Source organism: Dendrobates tinctorius, unplaced genomic scaffold (genome assembly GCF_039654945.1).
Source record: "Dendrobates tinctorius isolate UK_male_01 unplaced genomic scaffold, ASM3965494v1 ptg000056l, whole genome shotgun sequence".
NCBI lineage: Eukaryota > Metazoa > Chordata > Amphibia > Anura > Dendrobatidae > Dendrobates > Dendrobates tinctorius.
In genome coordinates this window covers 5427397-5442563 of record NW_027361724.1, presented here as the reverse complement: position 1 = coordinate 5442563, position 15167 = coordinate 5427397, and the positions used below count along the sequence as shown (strand labels likewise).

The following is a 15167-nucleotide window of genomic DNA, read 5'->3' as shown; positions in this document are numbered from 1 at the left end:
GTACGAACAATAGTCTATGTCTCTTGACCGACTGAAGAAAGACAAGTCTGGCATAACTAAGATTAAATGCTGTGTCGTCACAGCATAAGTACAGTATATACATACAATATATATAAATATGGATACATATTGTCTGCGTATATTTGCTTTTTATAACAGAAGTGTTAATATATTATTTTTATCAATTGACAAAATGCAGAGTAAAGTTTAATGAATATTTTCTTTATTAATAATAGGATAAAATGATAATGGAGGGAGAAAACCAGGAACTGAATCAATAGACGAAATCATAGTCTGATAGACAGCCGGGGTCAGATACCAGGTGATCAGTATGGATACCGCGGAGCCTGGTTAGAGGCCATAGATGTCCAGTATGGATACCGCGGAGCCTGGTGACAGAGGCTATGCATGTCCAGGTAGAGATGTGACAAAAGGACACAGCTAGATGATGAAGGTCCTTCTATACTTCTCCAGCAGTGATGGTGTAACTGCTGGACCTCAGGGCGCTGGATGTGGAGGTTTCCCGTCTTTTAGATGTCTGTAGGGGAGCGGCAACAACATGTAAGCACGCTGGCAGCCCTGGATAATCCACGCCGGCAGGATGATAAGATCCGGCGGAAGATGGAACCTATGAGAATAGAAGTAAATGCAATGTAAGTGATGGGACTCCATACAACATGATACTTCTGTGGGGTCACAGTGGCCAGACAGCTGAGGAATCTCATCACACAGAGGTCAGGGATCATCACCAACCATCATACATGTGATAATCCCATCACTGACAGATGACACATGAATTCTTCTCACTGACCGACATCACACAACATGGACATGATTCTCAATCTCACCTCTTCTTCTTTTCCCCTTTTTTACATTTTCTTGGCTTTCTTGCTCTGCATTCGGATTTATTGCAGAATTTGTTATCTCAATATTTGATGCTTGGGTACACTCTGGATGGGACTTTGAATTCTCATTGTTCATCGTGATGGTAGCGATGGTGCAAAGCTAAATAAGGGAAAAAATAAGATATGAAAAACTTTTTTTTACTTTGAGATGTCTTTTTTTTTACATATTCTGGATTTATTGGTCATATATTCACTTTAGAAAGCCTTCCAGAGGATGACGTAAAATTTTGGAAGTCAAGGTCCTTGTCCTCACTTGTGTCCTCTTCATTCTCTGAGACCATAGGCATGTCTCTAGTAGCGTGATCTACAAGACATAGGTAATGAAATGTTACGAGAGGTTTTGGATATAGCACAGTCACAATTCATCCCCGAACCGGATGTCACATATTAAGGAAGATGAGACAAACAACAACTTAGTCTAGATGATGTCTCCTTCTACTTACTGATAAAGAGTCTGGTGTCCACATCTGACAAAAGATGAGGAATATACATTGGCTTCTGATTTAGAAGATTGTCAAAATCTAATTTTTTCACGAATGGATGATCCTTAATCTCAAATGCTCCACCTGGAAAAAAAAAAAAATTTGATGAGGACATTGTCAGAAACTGCTGAATATCTGAACAGTTTATCCTAATCTGAACTAATGACGTAACTGAGCCAACATGAAGGAAATAGAAAGAAAGTCACAGTATGGAGAACTAGAAATAGGCGAGCAGAAAGAGAAGTGCTGACCCTCATGGACATGAACGATTTGTCCTCAGTGTAATAAGTAAATATTAATACTATTATATCTGTTACCTGTCCCAAGTCTTTGCTCAGGATTTTTTTGGAGCAGCTCAGTGATGAGGTTCTTAGCCTTACGGGGTGGATGGCGTTTGTGATTCCAAGGTATTTTTGCTGTTATATAGAAAGTTACAGAAAATAAAACGTTTGTATTGGACTGTAAGGTGCAGCAAAGGAAATAACTAAACCAATGTAACCAGTCAAAGCAAAAATCGGATCATTCTACTTACCCATGACAATCAATCTTTTAAGCTCAGTTATGAAATCGACATCAAATGGTAAAGATCCCACCAGAAATTCATGGAGGATGATCCCCATTGACCAGCAGTCAACAGGTCTTCCGTAGTCTTTCTTCATGATGACCTCTGGGGCCATGTAATGCAGGGTACCACAATTCTAGAAACCAACAGAATATCCAGATGAGAGGTGATGAAACTCATTATTAAGACAAGTTCTCACCATTAAATACACAGTGACAGAATATCAAATAGAAGTGGAGAAGTTCTCCAGAAATGAAGAACGTAGAGAAGAGACAATAGTGATGAGATTTGTAAAGAACAAGCTAAGTTCCAGTAAGTGATGCTAACCTCACGGTCCTTGAACTCTCTGGAGATGTCCTTCGCTGATTGCTTATAGGTGTTGGTTTTTGGTATCATGATACCAATTTTTGAAAGCCCAAAATCAGTGACTTTAATGTGCCCAGCAGTTGTAATCAGGAGGCTGTGAAAGAGAAGAAGGTTTTAGGCTCACAGATCGTGTGATCATAAATAATAACTCCCCTCTTTATTACACTATAGGGGGCACTTCTGCGGTTTCAGGTTTCGGTGCACCACACCATAGCTGTGCAGGTATTCCACTGCAAGAACTGTTTCTGCAAAGTACAAGCGGGCCAAGGGGATAGATAAATGACCCCTGGTTCTTAGAAGGGACGCACAGTCTCCACCTATAGAAGAAAGGAAATATGAGCGGTGAGGGGTTTATAGAGCAGATCACCAAGATGTATCATGAGAAGTGAGCTGAGACATCGGAGCAGGAGAGAATATATACAGATATAATGCATATATAGTGCACAGAATATTGGTCTGAGGTCACGGTGAAATGTCGTCCATATACAGTGATGCCACAACTGGTCTACAGCTGGAGATACAGACGAGCTCAGTGCGGACATACAGGGACATCACACATCAATGACTTTCCTTAATATCTACAATAAATGCTGGGTGGGGATGCAACCATCCACATGGACAAGTCCTAACAATATGAGTCATATGCGATTCCGCCGCGGAAAAAAGCGCAGCATTAGCACAGCATGTGCGGAATGCCATAGGAATGCATGGGGGGCGTTCTGTACACGATTTTTAAGCGTTTTCGCGCCGAAAATCGCGGCAAAAACGCTTAAAAATCGCTACGTGTGCACACAGCCTAAAGGGAATCTGTCACCAATATTTAGTGATATCATGTAAAGATATCACTAAATTGTGCGTCCCATAAGGATTCTATTCGGGCTTTTGACTCCCCCCGACCCCGCACCATTGAGGCATAAATACATTTTTTAGCTTGTTGGTGATGCATGCAAATCGACGCGGTCCGGTCCGATGGGCGTGGCTTAGTGGTCTTCTCCCTCCCCACCTCCTCGGTTTGCTTCACGTAATCTTCGCCTGTGGATACCACAGATGCCGTTGGTTTCCACGCTTGCGCAATGTAAAGGCCCCCGGCGCCTGCGCAGTATGCTTTGCCCAACTGTGGGCGAAGCATAAAATCGCTACTGCGCAAGCGCCAGTGTTTTCTAGTGCGGTCTATGCCCCGGAAGTGTGTCCTGCATATGAAGATTTCCGGGGCATAGACCGCGCTGGAAAATACTGGCGTTTGCGCAGTAGCGATTTTATGCTTCGCCCACAGTTGGGCAAAGCATACTGCGCAGGCGCCGGGGCCTTTACATTGCGCAAGCGCGAAAACCAACGGCGTCTGTGGAATTCACAGACGAACATTACGTGAAGCAAGCTGAGGAGGTGGGGGGGGGGAACCACTAAGCCACGCCCATCGGACCGGACAGCGGCGATTTGCATGCAACACCAACAAGCTAAAAAAGGTATTTATGCCTCAAAGGTGCGGGGTCGGGGGCAGTCAAAAGCCTGAATAGAATCCTTATGGGATGCACAAATTAGTGATATCTTTACATGATATCACTTAATATGGGTGACAGATTCCCTTTAATGGGAACCTGTCAACGAACAAAACGCTATTAACCAGCAGATATGGGGTTAATCAGCAGGTTATTATAGCGTTCCTAACCTGCCCTTAGCTCAAAACTGCAGGGAGAAAATAAACTTTAGTCCCTTCTGCAGCTTTCCGGTTTCAGTCATGGGATGGCGCCGGTTAAGTCACCGCTCTGAGTTTATAGAGCCGCGTCTGTAACCACGCCCCTAACACCGACTGACAGCAGCTCATCATTAGATCTGGACGTCAGTCAGTGCCGGCAAGGGGTAGTGGGGATACAGCTGCTGCTCTCTATATACTGAGCGGTGACTGAACCTGTGACGATGCCACCCCTGTGGCTGAAACCGGAAAGTTGCTGGGAGGAATAAAGTTCATTTTCCCCCCTGCGGCGTTCTGCTAAGTGCAGGATTCAAGCAGATAAGGCCTCTTTCACACTTCCGTTTTTTACAATCAGTCACAATCCGCCAGGTTTTTAAAAAAAACGGATCCTCAATTTTTTTTTGAGGATCCGTTTTTTCCCCATTGACTTGCATTAATGGCGGATTGTGACGGATTGCTGTCCGTTGCATCCGTTTTTTGTGAGGATCCGCCAAAAGTTGCTGTCCGTCACCATCCTCAAAAATTTCAAAACGGAGCTTGTAACGTTTTTTTCTCTGGCGGATCCTGCAAACACTGATTTAACACGAATTTCTTTCTGGGTGCCGGACAAAAAAAAAAATTCTCTCTCTCTCTCTCGCCAGCGATTCCTTTAAATTTCTTCTTTTTCAGGATCCGTCTGAAAACGGATCCTGTGCCATCCGTTCACATCAGTTTACAACGGATCCGCTTGTCCGCCTTTTTGGCGGATTATAACTGATGCAAAAAACTGAAGTGTGAAAGAGGCCTAAGTAACGCTATTAACCTGTCTATTAACCCCATATCTGCAGGGTACTAGCGTTTTCTGGTGACAGGTTCCCTTTAAAATACGTGAGTTCTCCCCCCCATTCATTTAAATGGAGAGAAACACTGCAAAAACCTTATGGTTCAAATCTGCAAGGAAAAAATACGCAGTGTGTGGCGATGTCAGAAATCTCAATCTCTTTGCCCGTGCTGTAAAATACTGCATTTTGTTGAGTGGGAAAAAACGAGGCAAAGACGCAGCATGAACAAGCTGTTGAGTGAATGTCTATTACCGATCGATACATAGCTGACCCTATCCAATGTTTTTTGTTTTTTTTTTTACATCTACAGAGCCCAGCCCTTCTCTCTACATTTTGGAAATGGATTTAAAATAGTGTTTTAAATATTCTGAAATTAAGCGGGATCAATAAAGCATAATATCCGTGTAATATTAGAGGGTTAAGCACACTAGTAATATTATACTATGCCAGCTCTGCAAATTACTGCGATCCCAAGTGACGATGACCTCGTACTGTATCCAACAGTGAAAACAGGTTCTGTTTCCAAACACAGAGCCATCATATCGCTACAGATCGTGGCGCTACAGATCATATTTCTACGGATCATGTCGCTATAAATCATATCACTTCAGATCGTGCCGCCATAGATCCTGCCACTACAGATCATGTCACTTTAAATCAATAGTGCCGCTACAGATCATATCACTACTGATCGTGCCGCTACAGATCATATCACTACTGATCGTGCCGCTACAGATCATATCACTACTGATCGTGCCGCTACAGATCATATCACTACTGATCGTGCCGCTACAGATCATATCACTACTGATCGTGCCGCTACAGATCATATCACTACTGATCGTGCCGCTACAGATCATATCACTACTGATGGTGCCGCTACAGATCATATCACTACTGATGGTGCCGCTACAGATCATATCACTACTGATGGTGCCGCTACAGATCATATCACTACTGATGGTGCCGCTACAGATCATATCACTACTGATCGTGCCGCTACAGATCATATCACTACTGATGGTGCCGCTACAGATCATATCACTACTGATGGTGCCGCTACAGATCATATCACTACTGATGGTGCCGCTACAGATCATATCACTACTGATGGTGCCGCTACAGATCATATCACTACTGATGGTGCCGCTACAGATCATATCACTACTCATCGTGCCGCTACAGATCATATCACTACTGATCGTGCCGCTACAGATCATATCACTACTGATCGTGCCGCTACAGATCATATCACTACTGATCGTGCCGCTACAGATCATATCACTACTCATCGTGCCGCTACAGATCATATCACTACTCATCGTGCCGCTACAGATCATATCACTACTGATCGTGCCGCTACAGATCATATCACTACTGATCGTGCCGCTACAGATCATATCACTACTGATCGTGCCACTACAGATATCACCACAGATCGTTTGGCTACAGAAGAAGCTAACATTCAGCATGGGGTATTCCAGAAAGTAGCAACCTGTAACATCTGACACTGATGAACGCGGGCGGGGGCCTCCCACATGGTTATTCTACTAATTAGGATACAATGGGGATAATCAGGACGTGACCGAACACTTTCATCATGTAATCAAACGCTTCCCGACAAATTGCTGGCTGGTAATTGCTAAGTGCCCAGGAGAAAATGACAGCAACGTAAAATAAATCTGCCAAGCTGGAAGCAGGAGAACTAAATGCGGAGTGAATGCCAGGGCGACTCGGGAGCTTCAGGCTCTAACAACAAGATACCTACAATCAATTGGAATTTTTTACCTTCAAATAAGACTGAAGTAAAGAGGATTTTCCCTCCCACAATCACTGTATTACTCCATCACGGGCTCATTCTGTACTTTGCACATTATATTCAGCATTTAATGCCAATTTTACAGGTTTCTACAATCATATATGGAGCTTTCCGTTCCTTTTTTATACACCGCTGCTCTCAGGAGGGAACTATGGTCATTTCCATATAGAAGAGATTCCTATGGTGCTCTTAGAGTACAGTAAAGTGTATACAGCACCGCTGCGGACAAGTGTCATTCCCATAAAAGAAATGGTAATGCCCATTACTTCCCTTCTACTGATTTAATATGTCTCATTAGTTGGAAAGCCCCATAATTAGGTCCCATTTAAAGGTAATTTGTCAGCAAGTTTATGCTACCCCATGTGAGACTAGCACGTTGTAGGGGCAGAAACCCTGATTCCAGTGATGTATCCCTTATTGGGCTGCTTGCTGCAGTCTTGATAAAATCTCCATTTTATCTGCCTCAGATCTACCAGTTCTCTGAATACAGAGCTCTGTATAGCCCCACCCACACCACTGATTGGCTGATTTCTTTGTACACTTTGCATAGGCAAAAAGCTGCCAATCGGTGTTGGGGGCGGGGTTATTAGAGCTCATGAATATGCAGGACTACATGGCAGCAGGTTTACTAGTCCTGTAGTAATAATCTCCTGCTGATAAAACAGTGATTTTATAAAAACTACAGCAAGCAGCCCAGTAAGTGACATCCCTGGAATCACAATATGCTGCTCTGATGAAGTGTCAAGAATCTGGTGTGACAGATCCTTTAAGACATGAGGCAAATAGAAGATGCGTTTCCTCTGACCTTTTTTTTACCTACTATTTACATTACGGTTTCATTCAGAAGATCGAATTTGTTGTCCACGTGCAAAACTCATGTCAAAAACAAATGAAGTACCGTAGTTGGTGTAATTTATATGAAATTTTTTATGCAATGGGGTGGAGGGAAAAAAAAAAAAAAAAAGACTTGCCCACTAAATTATCGGCGAGTTAAGAAAATAAATTAAAAAGTGCGATACATACTCCAGCAGTATGGCAGATGACTTTTTATGGATCCATTGCCATGATGACCACGTTAACCAGTATTCAACCTTTCATTACTTTTTTTTTTAGATTGTAGATGTATAAAACGGATGCCAAGGGTGAAAAGAGAATTAAGTTTTTTTTTCTCTAAGAAACACCACACAGTTTTTGATCCTCTCATCTGAACCCAGCCAAACTGAGACCCCCCCTCCCCCCCCCCCCCAAGAGGCACTCTTTTTTTCTTTTTTTTTTTTTTTGGGGGGGGGGGGGGGGGGGGGGTGGGAGGATGGACGTCAAGCAATCAGGACGACTATGCCATATCCAACTGATAAGTGTTACTGATGTAAAACCTTTAGAAAAATCTAAAATTCTATTAAAATGTTTTGCATCTCTGCATACAAATGTGTCCTACCTGCCATTACTGACAGCATGGAGGTATGATACATGGCAGCATCTCTATAGTCACGGTCTTTGCTTCTTCTGTTCCTCAGTGCACAACAAATGTATTCTAGTGGTCATCTGACAATCGCCTCGCTTACCACAATATACTTTATTTTTTTACGTACCCCTAGCCAGTGTTCCTCAACTCCAGTCCTCAAGAGCCACCAACAGGTCATGTTTTCAGGATTTCAATAGTATTGCCCAGGTGATGGAATTATTGCCTGGGCAGGTACTGCAATAACCACCTGGGTCATACTAAGGAAATCCTGAAAACATGAACCGTTGGTGGCTCTTGAGGACTGGAGTTGGGGAACCCTGCCCTAGACTTTATAAAATGAACCTTTCCTGGGAATCAGTGACTATGGGGCGACAGATAAGACTGCAGAACGGACATCTGGTACTTACCCGAAATTTAGAGACTCAGTATGTTCTTTGTCTCTTGTTGGACTCATCTTTTGGAGAATCGGCTTGCATCACCTTCAGCTTTACGCCGTTCACCATTTTGCCATGCAGAGCGGCTATGGCATCATTTGCGCTGTACACCTCCGAGTATCGAGCGTACCCAACGTTCTTTCCCGGCACAATGTAAACTTCTATCAGATTCCCAAAACGACTAAAAAAAAATAAAAGAAAAAGGTTAAATATTTCAGTAGTAGCAGCACAGAGAACGTCCAATGTCAGAATTTACATCATGTCTGACCTCATGTGTCCTGAAAGCACATCATACCTGTACCGCCCTATTGAAACCACAGATATTAAACTGCAAGAATTCAGAAATCCAATTCTGGTAGAGAAGCACAAAAGCCACCAATGAGCAAGCAGACATGGTGTGTAACGAGGGAATGCTGAAGTAATCAGGCTCCATGCATCTTCTTGCCCTACCACTTGCACCAGTGACCCCATTCCATCACATCTCCTCCAGTTCCTTTCCCCTGCTGTCACCACTCACCTAACAAAAATATTCAACCTCTCACTCTCTTCTGGTATCTTTCCTACCTCATTTAAGCATGCCATCACACAGCCATTACTTAAACCATCCCTTGACCAAAACTGTGCCGCTAACTATAGACCTGTCTCTAATCTTCCCTTCATCTCTAAACTCCTGGTCCACACCCGTCTTATCCGCCATCTCTCAGACAACTCTCTCCTCGAACCTCTACAATCCGGTTTCCGCTCTCTACGCGCTACTGAAACTGCCCTCACTAAAGTCTTTAATGATCTACTAACAGCTAAATCTAATGGTCATTACTCCATGCTAATTCTCTTGGATCTCTCTGCAGCATTCGACACTGTGGATCATCAGCTCCTCCTCACTATGCTCCAGTCCATCGGCATCAAAGACACCGTTCTCTCTTGGTTCTCCTCCTATCTTTTGCTGGCTCCTCCTCCTCTCACCTTCCCCTTACTGTTGGGGTTCCTCAAGGATCAGTTCTAGGCCCCCTCCTCTTCTCCTTGTACACTGCCTCTATTGGTCAAGCAATCAGTAGATTTGGGTTCCAGTACCATCTCTATGCTGATGACACTCAATTATACACTTCTCCTGATATCACGCCAGCCTTTTTAGAAAACACCAGTGATTGTCTTACCGCTGTCTCTAACATCATGTCCTCACTACATCTGAAACTGAACCTGTCAAAAACTGAACTCCTTGTGTTTCCTCCCTCTACTAATGCATCTATACCCGACATTGCCATGTCTGTGTGTGGTTCCACCATTACTCCCCAGCAACATGCCCGCTGTCTTGGTGTCATACTCGATTCCGAGCTTTCATTCACCCCCCACATCCGATCACTGGCTCGCTCTTGTTATCTGAACCTCAAAAACACTTCTAGAATTCGACCCTTTCTTACTTTCGACTCTGCAAACTGTTTCTCTTATACATTCTCGTCTGGTCTACTGTAACTTTCTACTAATGGTCTCCTTCTTTCCAAACACTCCCCTCTCCAATCCGTCCTGAATGCTGCAGCTACGATCATATTCCTCACCAATTGTTATACCAATGCCTCTACCTTGTGCCAGTCCTTACACTGGCTACCCATCCACTCCAGAATTCAGTATAAATTTATTACCCTCACCCACAAAGCTCTCCATGGCTCAGCACCACCCTACATCTCCTCCCTCGTCTCAGTCTACCACCCTACCCGCGCCCTCCGTTCTGCTAATGACCTGAGGTTAACATCCTCTTTAATCAGAACCTCCCACTCCCGTCTCCAAGACTTTTCACGTGCCACGCCAATTCTTTGGAATGCACTACCCAGGTTAATACGATTAATCCCCAATCCCCACAGTTTTAAGCGTGACTTAAAAACGCATTTGTTCAGACTGGCCTATCGCCTCAACACACTAACCTAAATATTCCTGTGTGGCTCATTTCAAAATTTACCATAACCAGGTTCCTCGCATCATATTCTCACCTGCTTTTTGCATTTAATAGCCCTCTGTGTCTGTACTGTTACATATTTAGACTGTTAACTGGTTCATGCAGCAACAGGAACACCCGATTATTACACTAGGGCTGGTCCAAAGAATTAAAACAATAAAAGCAATTGTTACCACCCACCTTTCGTGTCTCCCCTTTTTCCTTATAGATTGTGAGCTTGCGAGCAGGGCCCTCATTCCTATTGGTATCTGTTTTGATCTATGTGTTTATTGCTATGCTGTGCTGTAATGTCTTTTGTCTGTAAAAGTCCCCTCTATAATGTAAAGTGCTGCGGAATATGTTGGCGCTATAAAAATAAAATTATTATGCTATAATTCATGCCCAAGTGTCAGTAAGGGGTGCTACTGTAATCGGCGAGCCCTACCAGAAAACGTCGTCCATCACGTCCAGGCTCAGGGGATGAGGGTTGAACACAATGAACAGTCTCTCCTTGCACTGTGCATCGACGTGCGCCTTCTTTTTGTATGCGGGAAGGGTAGCGTCTGTCTGAAGCTGGGAGGCAACAGGGGAAGCATATGGTCGATCATAGGCCTGCAGACAAAAAAGATTCACCGTGAAAACCCTACTGAATACTGCAAACAACAAGCAACCATGTCAGACGAGGAGGGGGGGGAAGGAAACGGAAAGTGTGCTCCACACAATTTAACCCTGCCCCTGGACTAGTTAGGATTATACTCCACTGATACAGCCAAAATTACACAAAGTGATACACACTTAGAGAGACAGAAGGGTAAAAAGAGGGATTTCCTCATGGTAATATTATATTATGTGATGCAAGTCCCATAATTGAAGGCTCTAGTAACAGTAGGTTAGAGATTTTTTCTTTTAAATACATATGGGTCGAATTTTGGGTCCAGGATTGAGGAGTGACCAGAAGAGCTCTGAGTGGGAATGGTCGCTCCCATTCACTCCAGTCAAGGTCTTTTATTTGCTCAGGTGTGTCTGAGCTCTAATGGCGAATAGACCATGCCTGAAGCTGTGTGTATGTGTGATACATCATATAGCTATCTACACACCTCACTTTTTTATTGTATCTTTTCATGGGACAAAACTGAACATCTGACAGTGATACAATGTAAAGTAGTCAAGTGTACAGCTTGTATAACAGTGTAAATTTGGTGTCCTCTAAATAACTCAACACAGCCATTAATGTCTAAACCACGGGCAACAAAAGTGAGTACACCCCTAAGTGAAAACGGCTAAATTGTGCCCACAGTGTCAATATTTTGTGTGGCCACCATTATTTTCCAGCACTGCCAGAACTCTTGGCCATGGCGTTCACTAGAGCTTCACCGTTGGCCGCTGGAATCTTTCACTCCTCAGTGACTACATCACTGCAGTGTTCCAACGTGATAAAGACCCCAAATTCCTCCAAGACCATCACAGTCTTTCGAAAAGAAACTGAGGGTAAAGGTGCAGAACTGGACTAGCATGTCTCCAGACGGAAGATGGAGAAGAACAAGGTCTCTAACATCCATCAGCTCAGTGATGTTGTGATATACTGTATATATTAGTGCGTATGTGTCCGTTATATATTAAACCCTTAGAGACCAGGCCAAATTTTTCAAATCCGACTTGTCACACTGTATTATTATTTATTTATATAGCGCCATTAATTCCATGGTGCTGTACATGAGAAGGGGGTTACATACAAAGTTACATGTATGACTATGACTGGAAGTTTTCAGCATATCCCAGAGATTGTTTTTTCGTGACATATTATATGTTCATGCTGAATGGACTAGCACAGCTGACTACACCACCTCCAGAGAGCAGAAATGCTTGGCTGAGCATTCACGTGTTTGATATTCGGCAAGGCCGCCTTTATGATATAGGGGTTTCACAATGATAGGATTGCATTTCTGATGTGTCTGCAGCGGGTCCCGGGGAGTTGGTAACAGACCTATGACAAGCAGGGTGTCACGTCCAGCCTGGTGAAGCACGGCTTAGTTTTCTGTAAAGCGCACAGACCTCACCAAATAGAATAATCCCCTTAAAGGTCACACCGTCCTTGGACATTTTGCAAACATGAAAAGATGACGGTATAAGGACAAGAGCTGCTGATCAGAGAGGAGAGCCGAGTGTACAGAGCTCAACCAAGAAAACGCCAACCAAAAATTGGTAATCCCCCGCCCCATAGAATAATCACGGGGTATGTTCATACATACAGAGAAGATAGTACTACATTATCAGAGATTTCACATGGATAGAAGATGTATGAGACTTGTCCCCGCAGGTCAGGACCACAAGGAAGCAAACTAATTGTATTGTGACTAGGGTTGATCTTATAGCCTCTGATAAGTGCTTACCGAATAGCTGCATCGGGAACCCCGATACCTGGAGCGCTCCCGATGATCAGCTGTTTGGCTCCGCAGCTGCACGTGTCACAGCTCTTTCACTGTCACAACACATGCAGGGAGAGCCCAACAAACAGCCTCTCCATGCATGTGTTGTTACTGTCATGCAGCCGAGACAAATGCAGCTGCGGAGCCGAACAACTGATCGGGAGCGCTCCAGGTATCCAGATGAGCTCTTATCCAAAGCTATTCGATCAACTCTGATTGTGAAGTCATGGTGTACTTGTATCACAAGAAGTTCCTAATGGGATGTGGCTTTTCCTGCCAAAATCAGTTATTTGCCGAGGGTGGTGGGAACAGGACCAGGAGAATCAGCCAGGGGCCACATTTTCAAAGACAGTTTCTAATGAGAAGCCTCCTTTAATAATCCTCTTGTATAAAACTTCCTTGAAAAGGGAATATGTGAGCTGGATCTCCCTTTCTAAGTCATCTATATGGGCACGTAGGTCATAGGAAGCTGAATAAAAAGATACCTTGATATCTGCGATCTGATGGGTTATACCAGAGAAATCCACATTTTTGTAATATGTAAATGAGCAGTTAAGATCTATGGGCCGGACATAGATCTCCCTGAGAATCCGCCTCCAAAGATTATTATACATGAAATGGGGTGTTCATTTTTTTTTTTTTTTACTGTATTTTGTAGTCCCTTGAACCTGTGATTTTCTGATCGCTTGTATTATAAACAGCAGCACGGTGGTATTGCTGTGTGTAACAAAAAAACAAGTCACAGGCTAGCTTTCATAGTAGTCCCATCATGACAGGCACAGGGTTCTTCAGCAGGCCCCCCCCCCCCCCCCCCGACAACCCACGTGCTGTGAATGCTGCCATCACAGATTGCCAGTGGAGTTAACTGAGTTTGCTGCGCTCTGCTCCACTCGCAGCTGTTAGAAGCTAATGATGGCTGAAGACGACAGCAAGAGTGTAGGAATGTGCTGCTGAGCCACAGAGACAGAAAAGACATTATCTCAATAGATATGGATTAAAATACTTACAGGCCCCGTCGGTGGGTATTGTTGGGAAACTTGGGGACCCCAAACCATTGAATTTACCTGAGCAGCCACCATGGTGGATGCCATTTTTTTAAGAAGTCTAGGGGAAAAAAAAAAAAAACCAGGTTAAATTTAGATTATTTTTTTTTATTTTTAAAGGGATTGTACCGAGTGCGGAAGTTATGTCCTATCCCATGGGCTCCATCCGTCATAGAATGGAGCAGAGGGAAATATGATTGATTCAGACAGTCCTGCTCTTGGGACTGGTGAGGGTCGCCGTGGTAGGACCCCCACCAAGCAAGATACTATCCCGTATCCTAAGGTTAGGATACAACTTCCAAACTGATACAATCTCTAGTCTAGGAATGAACTATGTCTAGAGCCACCACTAGGGCGACCTCGCTGTATACTGGTTTATTATGGAGTTCAATGTACAAGCAAAATGCAATAAGCCCCCTCTAGTGGTGGCAGAAGGCAAGAAGAGTTGTATAGCTTGGACCTCTGATGTTGAAGGGTGAATGTATACAGGGCAGAGACAGATTAAAAGCAGGAGAAAGGTCGCATGATTACCTACTGAAAAACATGCTGGCTACTAAATGTGTCAGCATGGCTTATACTACGCATGCAGTTTTGTTCAATCATATAGCACCAACATACGGAGGAGTGTAGGGTGCTGGTCACACACAGGTAGTGCACAGTGTCTGGCTTACAGGCTATTAGTGATGCCCAGCGGCATTTAATTTGCGCTTCCGGAAAGCACATTGGAAATCCCGCCCATCTGCATGACAAACAGAGGTCTCCAGCAGGCCTCTATGGTTGTCCCTGCCGGGCAATTCTGCTACCTACAGGCAATCTGATCATCGCCTGTATGTAGCAGAGCCGATCGCATTATGGCAGCTTCTAGTCTCCCATGGAGGCTATTGAAGCATGCCAAAAGGGAAAAAAATGTTGTTAAAAATATTAAAAAAATAAAAATATAAAAAGTTCAAATCACCCCCCTTTCGCCCCATTCAAAATAAAAAAAAAATAAAAATCAAATATACACATATTAGGTATCGCCGCGTTCAGAATCGCCCAATCACAATATAAAAAAATTAACCCGATCGCTAAACTGTGTAACGAGAAAAAAAGTCAAAAGGCTAGAATTACGTTTCTTTTTTAGTCGCCGCAACATTGCATTAAAATGCAATAACAGCCGATCAAAAGATCGTATCTGCACCAATATGTTATCATTAAAAACATCAGCTCAGCGTGCAAAAAATAACCCTC

The 15167-nt window shown here is 43.6% G+C and overlaps 2 protein-coding genes across 3 annotated transcripts in view; both read right to left on the bottom strand.

Annotated features, from left to right (window-relative positions):
• Positions 1-201: 201 nt before the first annotated feature.
• On the bottom strand, positions 202-2403 carry LOC141091751 (microtubule-associated serine/threonine-protein kinase 1-like). The gene is made up of 7 exons (XM_073577444.1): positions 2277-2403; positions 1920-2085; positions 1705-1803; positions 1349-1471; positions 1100-1209; positions 849-1005; positions 202-628 (listed from the first exon to the last, which is right to left on the bottom strand). The coding sequence occupies exons 1-7, from the start codon at positions 2343-2345 to the stop codon at positions 531-533; spliced, it is 822 nt and encodes a 273-aa protein (XP_073433545.1). The 5' UTR covers positions 2346-2403; the 3' UTR covers positions 202-530.
• Positions 2277-15167, bottom strand: part of LOC141091750 (RNA-binding protein 45-like) — a 29024-nt gene continuing 16133 nt past the window's right edge. Inside the window, exons 7-10 of one of the 2 annotated variants that reach the window (XM_073577443.1) lie at positions 13902-13998; positions 10914-11080; positions 8515-8722; positions 2277-2409 (exon numbers count right to left, since the gene is read on the bottom strand). In XM_073577443.1, the coding sequence (XP_073433544.1) occupies positions 8530-8722; positions 10914-11080; positions 13902-13998 (457 nt within the window). In that variant the 3' untranslated portion in view covers positions 2277-2409; positions 8515-8529. Of the gene's footprint in view, positions 2410-2497; positions 2633-8514; positions 8723-10913; positions 11081-13901; positions 13999-15167 lie in introns of those variants that run through there. The other variant, XM_073577442.1, reaches the window with a different exon arrangement.

What these genes read in the sequence shown, in the direction of transcription:
- LOC141091751 (XM_073577444.1), bottom strand. Translation starts at nt 2,345, where the DNA reads ATGATACCAAAAACCAACACCTATAAGCAATCAGCGAAGGACATCTCC. An exon ending in TGAGCAAAGACTTGGGACAG is followed by an intron (nt 1,472 to 1,704) that starts GTAACAGATATA and finishes TTTTTTTTCCAG; the next exon opens with GTGGAGCATTTGAGATTAAG. An exon ending in CCTCTGGAAGGCTTTCTAAA is followed by an intron (nt 1,006 to 1,099) that starts GTGAATATATGA and finishes TCCCTTATTTAG; the next exon opens with CTTTGCACCATCGCTACCAT.